Below are 18,168 nucleotides of genomic sequence, written 5' to 3'. Positions count from 1 at the left end.
ATGTCATCTGAACAAATATCTAGTACTGCATCTACACAATCTGTTAGAGCTAAGTCAGATCCTACATGGGAGCATTGCACTGCAATACCAAATGAAAAAGGTGGCAAGCCTCGCTTAAGATGCCTATATTGTGGAAAGGAATTTGGTGGTGGTGGAATACACAGAATGAAACAACACCTTGCTGGAAAAAAAGGAGATGCAACTAGTTGTAAAAGTGTACCACATGATGTTCGCTATTGATTGGAGGAAAACTTGAAAGAAATTGATCAAAAGAGACCAGCTAAGAAATTGAGAAAAGAAGAGGACAATCCATTGGAAGTGGATGATGAAATTGTGCAAGAAATAATTCCTTTAAGTTCCTCTCAACTAGCTAAAAGAAAGGCATCTACAGCTGGAGACAAATTCTTTGCCCCAAGGACAAGCTCGGGAGCACAGCCAGGAATTCGAAGTGCATTTGCAGGTAAAGAAGCTTTGCATAGAGCGGATTTAGCTGTGGTTAGGTGGTTGTATGATTGTTGCATTCCTATGAATGCTGTAAATTCTGTTTACTATCAGCCCATGATAGATGCTATTTCAGCTATTGGCCCTGGTTATAAAGGACCAACTTACCATGCTGTGAGAACCAAATTATTACAAGACATGAAAAAGGAGGTGCAATTATTAGTTGATGAATGTAGAAGCTTTTGGGCTGAGACTGGATGTACAATAATGGCTGATGGTTGGCAAGATCAAAGAAATAGACAGTTGATTAATTTTCTTGTTTATTGCCCTAGAGGAATGGTTTTCATTAAATCTGTTGATGCATCGGATATTGTTAAGGATGCTCAAAATCTTTGCAACTTATTCATGGATATGGTTGCTTTTACTGGTGCAAACAATGTTGTCCACTTGGTAACTGATAATGCAGCTAATTATAAAGCTGCTGGAAGGTTGTTAAATGATAAGTTTCCTTCTATTTTCTAGTCTCCTTGTGCTGCCCATTGCTTAAATTTGATTTTATCAGATATTGGCAAAATGGAGATTGTTAGTAGCTTAGCAACACGTGCATCCATGGTTTCAAAATTCATTTACAACCATGTCTTTTTGCTAGCTTGGTTAAGGAAAAGAGAAGGTTGGACAGAAATCATCCGGCCTGGTGCAACACGGTTTGCCACTACTTTCATTGCCTTGAAAAGTATCTATGAGCACAAGCATGATATTCAAGCTTTGATAACAAGTAAGACATTTATAGAATCTAGATACTACAAGGATTCAAAGGCAAAGGATGTGACAATGATTGTATTGGACAATCAATTTTGGAATAATTGTAAAATTGTTGTTGAAATTGTAAAACCACTTGTGAGATTGTTGAGAATTGTTGATTCTGATGACCGGCCTTCACTTGGCTATGTTTATGACGGCATGTACAGAGCAAAAAGAGCTATAAAGAATACTTTTAGGCACAAAAAATCCTTGTACAAGCCTTACACAAGTATTATTAAGAGAAGGTGGGATTCTCAACTTCGACAAAATCTTCATGCAGCAGCATATCTCTTTAATCTTGCTTTCCTTTATGATAAGGAAAATTTTTTTAGAAAGCCAGAGGTTATGCAAGGATATCTTAATGTGATAGATAGAAAAATTTCTTCTAATAAGACCAAGTTTTTGTTAGAAGGCACACAATACCAAGAAAGATGTGGAAGCTTTAGTCATCCACTGGCTATGAAATCTGCAAAAACCATGCGACCTGGTATACTTTTATCTTTGATATTTATTGTTTTTATCTTTAAAATATATTCTAATGACTTATTTTTTCTCATGATAGATGAATGGTGGAAGCATTTTGGGAGCAGCTGTCCAAATGTTAAAGACTTGGCTGTTAAGATATTAGGCCAAACTGCATCTTCCTCGGGCTGTGAAAGGAACTGGAGTGTCTTTGAAAGAATACACTCCAAGAAAAGGAATAAGTTGGAGCATGAAAGATTGAATGATCTTGTCTATATTCATTACAATTTTCGATTAAGGAATAGGTAAATTATTCAAAATTTTGCTTTCATTTGTAGTTATAAAAAATAAGTTACATGAATCCTTATACTTTATTACTATCGTGTGTTTTTATTAGAGTTGCTAACAAGAAGAAAGCTTTGGACCCTGTTGATTATGAAAGTATTGATCAAATTGATTATTGGGTAATGGAAGAAGATGATTGTTCTTTGCTCAATATTGATAATATAGAACGAGATCTCATTTATGATGACACAGTGCTACCAAAAGCTATCATTCATCAAGAGGATGAGGAAGGTTTGGTATTTTTTACTTAATGTTTTCACTTTTTTTATCACTTATCATGTGATTCTCATTAATTTGATTATATACATTGAATGTTTGTTTGTGAAGATAATGAGCAAAAAGGCAACGTGGCACATGGTGAAGCTATTGGTGGACTTGATTTACAATTATTTTCTCAAGAGGATGTTGATAGCTTTAGTGAAGATGTTGATGCCTTTGAGCCTGCACATGCTTGGATTAACCAAGATCCCCCAATATTTGATAAGCCATGAAAATTTAAACTTATGAATTATGATATTGTGAACTTTGCAATGATATGTTTGAGACATATATTTTGAATTTGTGGTATCTTTATTTGAGACTTTGAGCAATTAAAACATGTTTGAGACTATATTTTGAATTCGTGATGTCATTGTTTAAGATTTTGAGCAATTAGAACATGTTATGCAATGTGAATTTGTGGTGTTGCTTGATATATTATTATTTTTTTTTGTCAAACCAATGTCTTTTATATATATATATATATATATATGTGCATATAAATATTATTTTTTATTTAATTTTTATGTCACCGGTTTGATCGCCGGTCCAATCGATTGAACCGTGAGAACCGTGACCCGCTGCCCTTTCTGGTTCGATGTCCGGTCCGGGTTTCAAAACATTGATTATAACTTAAAAATTAATTATTTTTATTTTATAAAAAATATAAAATAGATTTTTTGAGATCATTAAAAGATGTAAAAGACTCAATTTTTTTAAAAAAATATGTTGCTCTTAAAATTTAAAATTAATATTAAAATATATTTTAAATATTATTTTAAAATATTTTATAGATTAAAAATAATAAAAATATGACAATGTAAATATTTTTAAGAAAATCTCTATAATAATGTACTCAAATATATTACTCACTCTGTTAAAAAATGTAAGGTATTTTTAACTAAATCTCACTTTTAATAAAGTAGCTACCTACTTTCAAACTAACCCTATCTTTTCATATTTATCCCTATTAATCACCCTATAATAAATATAAAGTCATTATCAATAGGGGTATTTTAGAAAAAAAATGTAATAATTACACATTAAAAGACTAAAAATGCTTTATATTTTTTAATATCTAACTCCTCAGAAAATGTTTTACATTTTTAAACTAAGAGAGTATATCTTAGTATAAAATGACCAAAAATTTAAAGAATTAATTGATATTTAAAGTTTTTTATAAATTTCAAAAATGAATTTTTTTTATTTCAGGTTTGGGCCACAAAGTATTATTTTGTTAAATGTAGTCCTAAATTTTTTTAGGCTTGGCTCAAGTTATGGACTTCAGTTGTTTGGCTTTTTGACCACTAGTTCGAATCTCCGAAAACGCAACACAGTCAAGACTATGTCTCTTTGTCAATTTTGACATGAGACCCAGTAAACTTTCAAATTAGTACCTCTAGCATTTCAAAAGAGAAAATTCATTTAACACTAATTGGTGAACAAACTCTAAACAATGGAGACTAATTATAAGGTGATGATCAAGTTAACATTCCTATTTTTAAATTCAAAGTTGTGCTCTTTATATACACAATAGGGTTATTAACAAGTGATTAACACCTAACCACCTTTGACCTCTAACATTCCAACACACTCAACTATTATTGGTCTTCAAAGAACCTCTTATAACGTTAAGAAGCTAAATTTTACATTCCATTACTCTTTCAAAATTTGAAAAACGCTTATTAAATATAGGGATAAATTGGCCAATTGGCTAAAAAAATTGGTGCCTAGAAAATATGGATCAAATTTTTAAAAATTTAAAAGTATGACTGGTTCACATTAATATACAAGGGATTTATCATTGAAAATTAAAAAATTTACAAGGAATTTATCATTTATATATAACATTATATCATTAATAAATATAAGAAACTAGCCATAATACAAAATATAATAAATGTTAAATTGTTTATGTGATTTGATCTTATAACATGGGTTACATTTGCAAAAACCCTAATATATAATATCAATTTTATCATTAAATGTTACTTTTTAATATAGAAATAAATTTAGATGAATTGGGTCTCTATGTTTTTATCCAATAAGGGTATGCTTTTAAACTTAAAAAAAATACTTATAAAGGTATCTAAATGTCGCTCACTAACAAAATCTTCATAAATAGTGGGATTTAAACTTATAAATTTAGAATTATTCTACATCTTTTAAATAAAAGGTTACTTTATATTCTACATCTTTTTGGTTGATTCTTCCAAATATTGTTATTGTCTTTCAGCATGTAAGATATGTTGGTCACTCAAGAAGGGGGTGAATTTGATGTCTTTTATTTTTTATTTTTTTTCCTAAAGCTTTTGACCACAGAAACTTATAATATGAATGATGAGAGATGATATACAGAGCTAATGAAAATTGTAACATCCTCAATTTTAAATCAAGATTAATTAAGTCCAAATAGACCAAATAAGTGTATTAGTGAGGTGTGTGGCTAGAGGGGCTTAACTTGGTGTAATTATTGTAAATTCAGTCTTAGAAGTAGGTTTGGATCAATGATGAGCCACCTGGGCAAGGAAAGAGGAAGAAAAAGCGAAGCATTGCTCTTTGTACCACATGTCGCGGTGCGTGGTAAGTCCACCGTGACGCATAGAGGCAGATTTGAATCCACGGGCTCTTTTATGCCATGCATCGCGGTGGGGGGCAACATGCGCCATGGCGCACGGCCAAAATTTTTTTATATCAGCTTCGTATGCGCGTGAGAGAAATAGAAAACAGGAAGAGAAAATGAAGAAAATGAAGAAATAGTGTTAGGGCTTGGGAGAACTTATTATTGAGAGTATTTTGAAGCTTCTAAACACCAAAAGTAAGCTTACTTAGATTTTCCTCTCTTCTTCCATTTTCTTGATGGTAGAGGTTAGAGTTTGATTGAAAATGATGAGTTTTGTAACATTCAAAAACTTTAAATCTGGGAAAATTGACTAATTAAGGGCTAAATTAGTTAAAAAGATAATTAATTAATTTAATTATATTTTTGGGTTGCTAATTGACTTTTTGAGTTATATTTGGCTCTAAATTGAGTTAGGATAGAAGTTGGATCAAGTCGGGTGGCATCAGAGGAGCAAAATTGACATTTTGCTTGCTGCATCGTGAGCCACAACTTGTGTGGCGTGCGTTTGGTGCACAGCATAACAGACAAGTTAAAATTTTGAAAATTATCAGAAAAAGATAGTTTTTATGTAAGGAGACCTAGAACATGAAGGGAAAAGCTTTGGGCACTGTTAGGGCATAACTTTGGGATGATTTTAAAGATAAATTAAGCCTTTAAACTCTTGAGTAAGTTTTCTACCCTTCTTCTCTATATTTTCATCTCATTTTCCATGTGATTTAGAAGTGAGAAAATTTACTCTAAATGAATCAAGCTATGAGTCTATATTTTAAAGGTTTTTATTGACTCTAAATGATTAATTTGAGTTTCTTAACCTTAGATAAGTGGTAATATGAAGTTAAATTATTGTTTGGTAAAAATTGGATCAAGCCTAACTTGATTGTAGGCTTTTAAGGTGTGACAAATTGAGATGTCAAGTGTTATATCGTGATAAGATTAGAGGGAGGCTTAAAGGGATTGTGTGAGAAACTTGTAATCTTGATATGAGTGAGAAGTGAGAGAATTGGGATGTTCTGGATAGCTAATAGTGCTTGTATTAATTGAAAATTAACATATAGTACTTATTGATGTAGATTATTGTGTGAAAAAACTTGCCTTGACACAAGAAGAGATTTAGTACCACGAGTAATCTTTTTTAGTAACAAAATGGTTAAGGTAACTAGATAATTTGTATTATTTATTACCTTGTATAAGTTATTCTGAAGTTGTTCTTGCATGATTTGTTATGTATATATGTATGAATTTTGTAAAAGTTAACTATTTTAAAAAATGAGTGGAGTATTGATTTGTAAAATATCATGTTTTTGAAGTAAGTGGTAATATTCATTATATTGGTTTAGAAAATGGTTTATATATGATCAAGTGGAGATATGTAGTGAAACGTGGCATATTAAAGGGTGGAAGGTTACCCTAGTGGAGTTAGTAAAAATTAAGTCTATATGGCACTGCTGGCATCTCGGGACGCCAGGTGCAGCTCATATTTCTTTTTAGTGCTCGAAAAAGGGTGCGGTGTTGGAGGCTTACTTTTCTTAGCACTTAAAAGGGTGCGGAATTAGAGACCATACTCCTTAGCATTCATAGGATGCCGTGTTGGAGTAACGACACCCTAATTACTTGTAATAGGGGGAACTAGTAGTTCAGAAGTAGTTTAGGACACCTTGGCTGGATAGTCCTACCATGGATGGTGAGCTTGGGAACCATACATGTGGTTTGGTTTCATGAAATAGCCTACCAGTTTAGCCAGGAGTATTGAAGAACCGGATGGTTAATGATCATGAATATAACTTGTGGTGATTTTATATGGTGTATTTATTATGCTTATTTTAAGGTTTGTTTATAACTTGACATGTTAATCAATAATGTATATTATCTTAGTTATTGAGATTTTTATCTCACCCCGTAATTATCATTTTATAGGTTTTACCGTTGAGTTTGAGTAGGGGAAGGAATCGGGCAAGGACTAGCAGATTTGCTGCATTATGAATAGTAATGCTCAATTTTGGTTTAAGTGGTGTACATAAACTTGTGATATAATATTATATATTGTCAACTAAAAATGCATATCATTTTGATTGGTTGTACTTGTTTCATACTATGTTTTTTGTATTTTAGCCCAATATTGTATATGATGTGAATGTGGCAATTTTTTTGGTAATGGACTGAAATACTAATACAAGTACAAGGAATGTTTTATACATGTAGTGACAATATATATGTGGTGTATTATGTGGCAATAAAGGCCAAATAGTATATGTGGTATTGATTTTGTATTTTGGCTATTTGAGTGAAATAGGCATTAAGTGACCAAATTTTGTGTTTGATATGTTTTTTGTATTTGAATGCTCAATCAAGTGTATTTTGGTCCATTGGTCTTGGTTCAAGCCTCAAAATGGGTTAATGGTATAAGTTTTTGAGTTTTGGGTACTTAGATGTTTGAAAATCGCTTTAAAAATTAATTTTTAATTCGAGTGTCTAAAATTTTCATACGATGTCAGATCATAATAAAGCTTATACCATTAGTTAGCTTATTAAATAAGCTTCATGTGGGTATTTAAATTACTCCAATTGGACATCGGATGTGAAAATAGCACGCGTTTGAAGTTCGTCCCAAAAAGCTGTCGTAGACACGTGCATCGCGGTGCATGATACAGTAGCTAAAAATTTGCCTTTTTATGCCACATGCCGCAGCATATGGACCACGAGCCATGGCGCATGTGGTTAAATACTCAAAAATGACATTTTTGGCCCTGTTTTCAAGTGTTTTGTTTCCCAAAACTTTTCCATGCTTTCAATACTTTTACAAATCATTAATTTTGAGCTCAAACTATAAATTTGAAGGGTTTTTATGGGATTCCAAATATTCCAAATTATTTCTAAAAGATTATTAATTTTAACTCTTATATATATAATGTGATCTTAAGAGCAATCATTGCTCCTAATTATGATTGTTTGTTGTGACTGTATAGTGAATTTTAGTAATATTAAGGTAGACATTTCAATTTTCAGTCCATAAAAACCATGGGTCCAAACCCATTGACTTAAATAAAGTTAATGGGAGTAGATTGAGATAAATAAACTTGATATTAATGGTTTTATGATGATTGGTGGTTGAAGGACATTAAATGTCTGAAATTCTCATAAATTTAGTAGTTGGGAATAATGTGGTATTAATGACCATTTAAGAGTTCAATGTTATTAATGAGTGTTAAAAGAAGCTAAGAAGCTTATGGGTATTCTTACATGAGTCAAGAACAAATCTTGAGCATGAAGAAATGATGAAGTGTTAGTGATTAATGGCTCACAAATTGATATTGATATTTTGCATGGTAAATGCCTGTAAAGTAACCACCATTGTCATCATTCAAGCTTCTTAGAAGCTTTGAGAGTGTGTAATTGAGGGGTGAAACCTTTGACCTCTTAAAGGTTTAAGGTAACCGATCATTAAAATGTGTAAATTAAAAAGAAATGCAAGTGTGACTTAATTTGTTAGAAAATCCACTAGATTGATTTTGTGAGTTTTATGCCTTCTGATGTGAAATTCTTTAAGAACAATATCGGTGGATTCTTGTTTTATGAAATAAGAGTTCAATGACTTTGTGATTGAGAAGAAACATGAATTTTGTTTATGAGAAGTTTAATGATATTTAAAATGGTAGAGTTCAATAATTTTGTGGGTATGAGGTACAATGATTGTAAAATCAGAGTTTAATAACTTAGTTGGTTTGAAGTTTTATGAAAATGTGTTTAAAAAGTTTAATGATTTGTGAAATAATAAAGTTCAATGAAAATTGATAATGTGAAGTTCTATGAATTGCGTATGCATGAATTATGACGTGAATGTGCATTGCATGATCTGGAGAGATGGAAGTTTGCCTAGGGAGAAGAGTAAATGACAAATTCCACGTGGTAAGGCCCCATTCGTGTTAGTTTTCCTGGATTGATTATGTCCATATTGTCTCACTTATTCAATGAGGGATTGTCCCACAGGTTCAACGAGGGACTTGAAGCTAGCTAGCTATCCACTGATTCAATGAGGAGGCTAGTTTAGGGTGTATGACACCCCATAGTATGAAAAATAGGGAAAACTGTGTTCCATAAGTGAGTCGAGTGTGCCTTAGTCAGGTAATCTCCTCACAAGTGTTTAGGCTAGGGAAGTCAAGGAATATAGACTATCCCATTGAATTATAGCCCACAGTTTCATGTCAAAGGAAGGAAAATATAAGGAGTGATCTTACATATAGTGAGTATGGGCACTTGTTGTCTATATGGTGTCCTTAATGATGATATCATGAGTTGAGTTTTAATTTCTTCCAATATAATTGTCAATGAATTGTGTGATCAACTTTCTTTATATGAAAAGTATTAAAAAGCATTGTTTCTCAAGAAAATGCTATTATGTGAATAGAATTGTGAATACTTATTTTCAAATGTTTTACATGGGTTAAAGTATTAACATTAACTGTCACTTGCATTTAAACTAATTGATATGCATTAGTATGGATTAGTCGAACCTTAGTTACTGAGTAGTTGTACTTACCCCATTATCTTCAATATTATAGGAAATAGCTCAAGAGGTGTGGACAGAGGAAAACACCCAGAGGCTTAGGACCGCAATCCTTTTACAGTAGGCCTCCTTATTTTGAGTAAATTTATGTGTATGACAATTTCAATTGTCAATTAAGAATTCTCATTTGTTCTTTACTTGCATTATGAAAATTGTAAATTATAAGTGTATTTTGGGTCTTAGGGAGTGAGTTGATGAATATACGTTATTGTGAAAGGCTAAAATACTAAAACAAGTAAGAGTAGATTATATTATGAGATGATTTGGGAGAACTTAATGAAAATTGTGGTAAACTTTCCTTTTCATGTTTTTGAATTCAAGGAGTTGAGTAGTGAAAATCTGAGCTGGAAGTATTTCTTGTGATATGGTGTATTGCACGAGTTAGTCTTAATAATTTATATGTGGCCAAAATGGTGTCGGTGGCTATTGGTCCTTAGTATTTGATTTGGCACTCAATTTTGTAAAAATTGTTGTAAAAGTGAAACTTTTAAAAAAGGTGTCTAATTTTATTTTTAAAAATAATTCAAGTCTGAGGCCAATGCTATTAGTTAGAACTCAAAAAGAGCTTTTTGTAAACACCTAGTTCGCGTCATTCGAATGTCGGACAGAGATTTAAGGCACGTTGGAAGTTGGCCCTAATGTTGTCAAATTGACAGCATAATTCACCATCAAAATTTATGCAATTGTGCCACGGCCATGGTGCCATGAGCCGCGGCATGTGTCACAGAGGCGAACATGCTGTGGCGCATGTTCAATGAGCCGCAGTGCATGCCTCAAAATTTTTCAAAAATTCTCTCGTTTTAAATTCTTAAACAAATACACTCATTTATATAATGGTCCCATGTTTTCACATACTTATGAGCTTTGATTTGTCTCATTGCAAGGCTCAAAAAATGAATTTAGTTGTCCCAAACTTGGGATTTGGCTTAAATTACGGGATTAAGAAGAGGAGGATATTACAAAAATGAGGGAGATAAAGGGCAATATATAAGGAATTTATCATGGTTCAACCTAATCCATTTGGCTTATGTTCAGTTCTTAGGAACCTCTTGAGATTTTTCACTATAACTACAAGTTCGATCTGGGCAGTTGTGAAGCCACAATTTAATCTCAAACTTAATGTATGTATCACTCTTCTTTACAAAAATTTCACAAGTTTGATCCATGCACTTATGAAGCCACTTACATTCTCTCAAACTTACAAGTTTATTTCTAGCCCCCTCACAAAAATAATTTTAACACCCACTTAAGATCCTTTAATCTTAAGTTTGCTCAGATAAATAATAGAGAAATTTTGATCCCAATACAAACTTACTCATTGAGCAGATGAATATATTGAAGTGCAATAATATCAAAAATAAATACAAAGAGTAGATGAAGATATCAAATATCACAACTTCTGCCACCCATTTCTCTACTTTAATCTTCATAAATGAGTCTTTTTATACTTAAAATTGATAAATGATATGTTAGACTCGTTAAAATAGCCGTTAGAGTCATCATCTTTTCTCTCTTAAGCTTTCTTCAAAAATGAGGCATTGTCTCAGTGCTTTTCAGTAGAGTTTCTCTCTCATGTAAAGTAACAGCTATATATATTTAAATTCTCCAGCAATATTACCGTTGAGAATTATACCGGAAGAATGAAGGCTCATCGGGAATAAGGATTTTTGGAATAATCAAGAGTGTTTAATTCAACTTAAAGTTGTGTTTAAAATGTTTCTAGAATAATTAGAGAGCTAATACAACTCATAGAATTTGAAAGGAATGTTTAGAGAATGAGTTTCGAAGAGACACAGAACTAGTTGAAAAACAAAGTATAAATCTACATACTTATTCCAAAATAAATGAGCTTATTTTAAAATAGTGAAGAACAAAATAGTGAGAGGTACAAGTTCGGTTGTTTTGAAATATCATTCTTATGTCAAAAGAAATTTACGCATGCGATGATATGAAAAGCTTTATTTGAGAATAAGAGAAGCTATTTTTAAATAAGTTATTCCTAAATAAGGTGACTATTTTGGAATAAGGACCTTAACATAAAAAGATTACAAGGGCTCTCAGAATTTAGATTTTTGATTCTAAGATTAATTTAGATACCTTTCAAGTAATACGAAAGGTTCTTATGAAATTAAAATCAAGTCAAATACTAAATCTTTTGAATGAAAGTCTATCAGAAAGGATACAAGAATAATTTAAAAGTTTCTTGACTATTTGGGAAAAAGAGATGATAAAAAAAGATGTTAAGAGTTTAAACTTAGTCAAAGTTGTATTTAATGTGAAAGGATTAAACAAGGAATGAGAATCGAAGAGACCGAGAATGAACACGTGAAATATTACATTATTGTGTTAGTTTTAAATTTAATTTTATATGATAAATTAAATTTAATAACTAACATGATATAAGAAGATATCATATTAGTTCTATAATTTAAATTTATGAGATAAATTTAAATTTGATACAATATCATATATTAAATTTATGAGATAAATTTAGTTAAATTTTTGTGGGCTCATAAGAGAAGACAAAAACCCTAATCTATATAAGATAGATAGGGTTGAGTTTTCTAGTAAGTAAGTCTCTTGAGGCAAAACTCTAAGAGCTATGAAAATACCCTAAAAAATAAAAGGAGCATTTGATTGACGGATGGACGGATATTAGATATGGAGAATGCTAGCATGCTATTTGTGTTGGAAAGATATTTTTGTGGAGATGAGTAGAGATAGCAGATTTATGTTGTTAGTTCCTGAGATCTAAATACTTGAAGAAAACATGTGAGAAGTTCAACAAACAAAAAGTAACTATTCTATTCACCTTGATTTAAAACGAGTTCTATTGGTCTGCAATCGCGATTCGGGATTTAAATTTTAATCTTCCTTCTATGCCTCCCAATCTAACAATTATTCTAATCATACTTTAACTAAATCTAAACTAAAGAAATGATCACTTATGCATAGGAATGACACAAGAAATACTAACATACTATCAATATACAGATTATGAAATATCATTATATTTTCTAACAACAATGAAATCAAAAAGGGATAATTTCCCAAAAATCATGAAATAGATTATAAATGTATAAAGATAAAACAATAAAATTGGGCAATGTATAAATAACTTGTAAGTAATTATAGATTTAGAGGGTGGTGAATTTTAATTTATATCAAGTTCTATAGGGAAAACTTTGTGATGAGCACATAATACCTAGTGTTTCAAGATAGTTTTGAGCCAAAACTCTCAACTTGAATCTTGTATCATTTTCAAGATAAGCTATCTCTTGAGCTAGACTTTTTTCCTATGAAAAAAAAAACAAAGAACAATATTGCTTATCTATTTCACATATGCATCCTTACTTATAAATCTATTTTGATTTTCTAACATAGTAAGAAAAGAAAGGGAGATGGACACGACAAGCAAAACAGACTTCAAATCATAAGCTTAAATTATGTACAATAGTAGTGAACTTCTAATGGGGGAACACCATACTTGGTCATTAAAAGGAAGCCAACAACATCAATCATCAATGACAATACCAAAATCCTTAGGGAGCAATTCTAGCTTGTTCACACCAACTTTTGCCTCAACTTATCCAATTCCTATCAAGTTTTATACTTGAGTTTTACAATTTATTCAATATCAAAGAAGGGAAATAAACCGACAATTATACTTTGTGCAATTTTAAAAATTCAAGGCAGATAGTTGTGTAACATCACAAAGTTGAATGGGAATTGAAAAAGACTACCTCTAACAAATAATCCAAGTGCGAGGGCTCTTAATGGCATAGGATATAAAGGTGCATAATCATAAAAAAAATGCATAACAAAATTTAGAATAATGATACAAACAATCTAATAGATTGTAACGAAAACAATAAATAGAGAGTAAATGATTCAGAAAATAAAGCAAAGAATGCAGGTCTTACCTTATACTCTCCCCATTTTTTATTGTTAGAGAAGCTATTACTTTTGACTTGTATTTTTTTATAAGCAAAATCAGTCATTCTAATAAGTATTTGTTATATATTTTTTAAATCACCCATTGTAACATGCTAAGTTTTTAAAGGCTTACCAACATATTCAATTAAATCTGGATAGGGATTTGAATCAAAGGAATGACCTCCACACCTCCTGCTTGGAGGTTACAAAATAATTGGTCAATTAAATCCAACCACACCGATAGACACTCAGGAGCAAAACAATGAGGTTGAATGGGTGGATGATGATGATACACGAAGTTGACAATAGACCCAAAAGCATTTAAAGAGGATGACATGGATGTTGGTGCAACACAAGAGGAAAATGAACGTGTAATAGTTACACCAAAAGCCAACACGAAAGTGCCATAATGAAAATATATATTGGGAGGACAAGAATTTCAAATTTTAAGTACACCCCATACAAGGCAAACTATGAAATACTATCGTTTCAGTCAAATAAAGAAATACTACTGTCCATGTACTGTTTATCTGGTCATCCCAAATTAATATAGGTATTTGATATTTCATCTGTAAGGAACCAAAATGAGATTTTCCTACCTCCATTACTAAGTTCAAAATGAACCTACCAACTGTTTGGTGGCTATTTTAATATTTATAGAAGATCAGTATGATGCCTTATAATCTAATGTATTTCTTAGTATGTTATTATAGATTCATTTAGTGTTTAAAAAGGCTCTTAAAATCACTTTATGGGGAGGTCTATTCTTTAAAACAGAGAAGATATTAGAACAAAAGATCTCATTAAATATATGCTTATTTTCCTAACCTACTTTAGAATGTTCCTCCAAAAGTCTTACTTCACCAACATTCTTAGAAAATATAAATAAAAAATTATTAGAAATAGACTTTGATATCAATTTTTATAAACTAAAAAAGATATTAATATTGAAAATTTTAAAATATATGAATTTTGAAATAGGATGAAATTATTTGAATGTACAAAAAAAAAGTTTTTAACACCATTTATAGGGAAAATGAAATAAAAAAATTATTAGAAACAGATTCTGATACCACTATTAAAATACTAAAAATGATATTAGTACTGACAGTATATTTCATTATGAGTAAGAAAAAGCGATGAGGGAAAGATCTATAATTCAAAAGGTGATATATTTTCTTGTTAATCTAATGTCCGACTTTTTGAGCTCACAATTATTTTGCTTTATATATTAGTAGCTTCATGTTAATTGAAATCTAGTATTTTATATTCAGATTCATTAGAAAATTAAGAGAAACACGTGTTCTAGTCATGTTAAGTACTGATTATGAATTAAATAAAATTTGTCTCAATGTTACATTGTCATTTGTTTCAAAGCTTACCCATGTCTTTTATATATATGAGGTATTTATCAATTTAATTCCTCACATGTGAAAATGCTTCATTAGGAATTGTGAGAATATTTTATTAATAACATAAATATTGTACATTACCTTGCATGTAAGAATGCTCTATTAGGAATTGAATTAAATTAAAATATTTCATTTATAATAAACTAAAATAAGATTTTCGTAACTTGATGGCTAAGTTCAAAACAAACCTAACAATTGTTTGATAACTATTTTAATATTTATAGAATATTAATATGATACTTCAATATATTTCTTAATATATCATCATAGAGTTATTTAGTGTCTGAAAAAGCTATTAAAATTATTTTATGATAGATGCTCATTCTTTAAAACAGAGAAGATATTAGAATAAAAAAATTAATTAGATGTATGCTTATTTTTTTCAATCTACTTTAAAATATTCATCCAAAAATCTCATTTCACAAGCATTCTTAGAAAATAAAAATAAAAAATTATTAAAAATAGGCTCTGATAGCACTCTTTATAAATTAAAAAATATATTAATATTAAAAATTTTAAAATATATAAATTTTTAGATAGGTTAAAATTATATGAATATACAAAAAAAAATAATTTTTTAACAAGATTTAAAAAAATTATTAGAAACAGGCTTTGATGCCATATTTTTATACTAAAAATAACATTAATATTGACAGTGTATTTTATTGTGAGCAAAAAAGAGAAGTGACAAGTGAAAAATATATAATCCAAAAGGATAAATCACATTTTTGTCAATTTAGTGTCTTACGTTTTGAGCTAACAAATATTTTGCCTTATATATTGGTAGTTTCATGTTAATTGAATCTTAGTGTCCTATATTTAGTTTCATTAGGAAATTAAGAAAGACATGTGTTCTACTGATTCTACGCACTAATTCATGTTAATTGAATCCTAATGTTACACTATTATTTTTAATATTTTATTGAAATAGAGAAAGTAAAATCTCGCCTTTGTCTTTTATATATGAAGTATTTATCAATTTATTTCCTCACAAAAAAGTATTTTCAATTCGTTCTCTCACAATATTAATATTGAACATTAGCTTGCATGTAAAAGTATTTTATTAAAAATTATATTAAATTAAAATATTTCATCCATAAAGATCAAAATAAGATTTTCCTAACTCCATTGGTAGCCATTTCAATATTTATTAAAGATCAATATAATGTATTATAATCTAATGAATTTCTTAATGTGCCATAACAAATTCATTAATGTTTGAAAAGACTATTAAAATCACTCTGTTAGAGAGGCCCATTCTATAAATAGAGAAATCACATTTTTTCTAGTCTAATGTAGAATATTCCTCAAAAAATCATGCTTTCCTAACATTCTTAGAATACAAAAATAAAAAATTATAAAAAACAGGGTTTGATATTACTTTTTGTAGACTAAAAAGATATTAATATTTAGAATTTCAAAATATATAAATTTTGAAATAAGTTAAAATTATATGAATATACGAAAATAAATTTTGACACCATTTATAGAAAAAAATAAAATCAAAAATAGTTAGAAAAGGCTCTAATATCTATTTGTATAGTAAAACAAACATTAATATTGGCAATATATTTTATTGTGAGCAAACAAAATGTAAAAAAGATGTATATCTAGTGTCTTACTTTTTTTATTTATTTATGAAAATGTATAATTTAAAAAAATCTGATTTAAAATAAAAAAGGAAACAATAATTTAAGGAAGACTTGCAACAGAGGTTATAACATATTATTTTAGACTTTAAGCCCGCAATTATTTTGTTTTATATATTAATTTCTTTATGTTAATTGAAACTTAATATCTTTTGTTAAGTTTTATTATGACATCATTAAAGACACATTCTTTGCTCATTCTAACCATTGATTATGAAAGAGTCTAGTGCATGTTGAATTTCTTGTCCTAAATCATTTGAACTTAATTTAAAAGTCTGACTCCTATTTACTTATGTATTAATATCTATTTCTCTTTCTCATATGTAAGTCCTAACTTTTGTAAGCCATATTTTCAGACTTAGTTTATATTTTTTAATTGACTACTTTGATATTTATATGTGTATTGAGGGTATATTGCAAAACCCTAAAAATTTTAGAGTATTAATTATTTTAAAATACATAAATTTAAAAATATGTTGATATTTTTTGAATTGTATGAAAATATATTTTGATACCACTTGAAGGGAAACAAAAATAAAAAATTGTTAGAAATAGCATTGATACTACTCTTTGTTTACTAAAAAAAGGACAATAATATTGGCAGCATGTTATCATTTAATAATCTATTTAATACTCAAGATATAAATTTAGATGGAGTGAGTGAGTGAGAAGAAGCAGAGCAATACTGTTGATAGAGTTGACCTCAAGTATGGTTATATGTAAAAGTTTAGCCTTCATGAAACTCATTTGGTATTAATGATTTTTTCACTTTCTAAGTTATTTCCACCTTCTCACATTATTAATTTTATACTTTAACTTATATATGAGAATGTTTTATTACAAACTAAATTAAATTAAAATACTTCATCTATAAAGAACGAAATTGAAGTTTTCATAACTCCATTGCATAGTTCAAAACTTAACCTAACTACTATTTGATGGTCATTTTAATATTTATGAAATATTAGCACGATGCCTCATAATTTAGTTTATTACTTAATTGTCATAACATATTGATTTAGAGTTGGGGCATAATGTTTTTATATTTTTAATACATGGGGGATAATAACTTTTGAAACTTTTGCACATAAAACCCATTTAATAAAATTAAATAAAAATAACAACCCGACATTTTAAATATTTTGCAATATGGCTAGATTAATATTTAATTTAACTTGAAATGACAAGAATGGCCCTTCTCTTCAAATCTGAAATCTCACTCCCAATCTTAAATTTGAAATAAATTATACCCACTAAGCTGAAGGTGAAGCATTCAAAAGTGTTTAAGTATTAAAGTAATACATGATCGTAAATGGCTATGATTATAATCATTCAGTTACAGGAGTTTTGCTATTTGTTACACAAGTTTTTTTATTTGTTTTGGGATAAAATGGGAAAATCACACTCCAATTGATCATAAACGAGCCACATTCTAAAATTTTCAAAGCTTCTTTCAAATTTTTTAATTAATATATTTTTCAGGGCCATTATGCCACATTACTCAATAACCTTTTATTTATTTTTTTCAATATGCACATGGTATATTATTTATGTTGTTAATGTGCATGGGGTAAAAAATTAAAAAATAGAATAATATGTTGTATATATTGTTAATATGTATAGGGCTTATTAAATTCTAAACTAGGATATGTTATTTTCAAAATTTTAATTTGTGCATAT

The 18,168-nt window shown here is 29.5% G+C and overlaps 2 protein-coding genes across 2 annotated transcripts; both read left to right on the top strand.

The window, feature by feature from the left end:
• On the top strand, positions 1–963 carry LOC129289285 (uncharacterized). The gene is made up of 2 exons (XM_054926062.1): positions 1–228; positions 274–963. Exons 1-2 carry the CDS (start codon positions 1–3, stop codon positions 961–963), a joined length of 918 nt encoding a protein of 305 aa, XP_054782037.1.
• A 51-nt stretch (positions 964–1,014) lies between these two features.
• Positions 1,015–2,540, top strand: LOC129289284 (uncharacterized). The gene is made up of 4 exons (XM_054926061.1): positions 1,015–1,729; positions 1,805–2,009; positions 2,102–2,280; positions 2,377–2,540. The coding sequence occupies exons 1-4, from the start codon at positions 1,015–1,017 to the stop codon at positions 2,538–2,540; spliced, it is 1,263 nt and encodes a 420-aa protein (XP_054782036.1).
• The last annotated feature ends 15,628 nt before the right edge of the window (positions 2,541–18,168 follow it).

The sequence above is a fragment of the Prosopis cineraria genome, unplaced genomic scaffold (genome assembly GCF_029017545.1).
Source record: "Prosopis cineraria cultivar Desert tree isolate PC_DT_omini unplaced genomic scaffold, ASM2901754v1 PC12, whole genome shotgun sequence".
Classification (NCBI taxonomy): Eukaryota; Viridiplantae; Streptophyta; class Magnoliopsida; order Fabales; family Fabaceae; genus Prosopis; species Prosopis cineraria.
The sequence above is the reverse complement of the archived record's forward strand: the minus strand, read 5'-3'. Positions and strand labels throughout refer to the sequence as shown.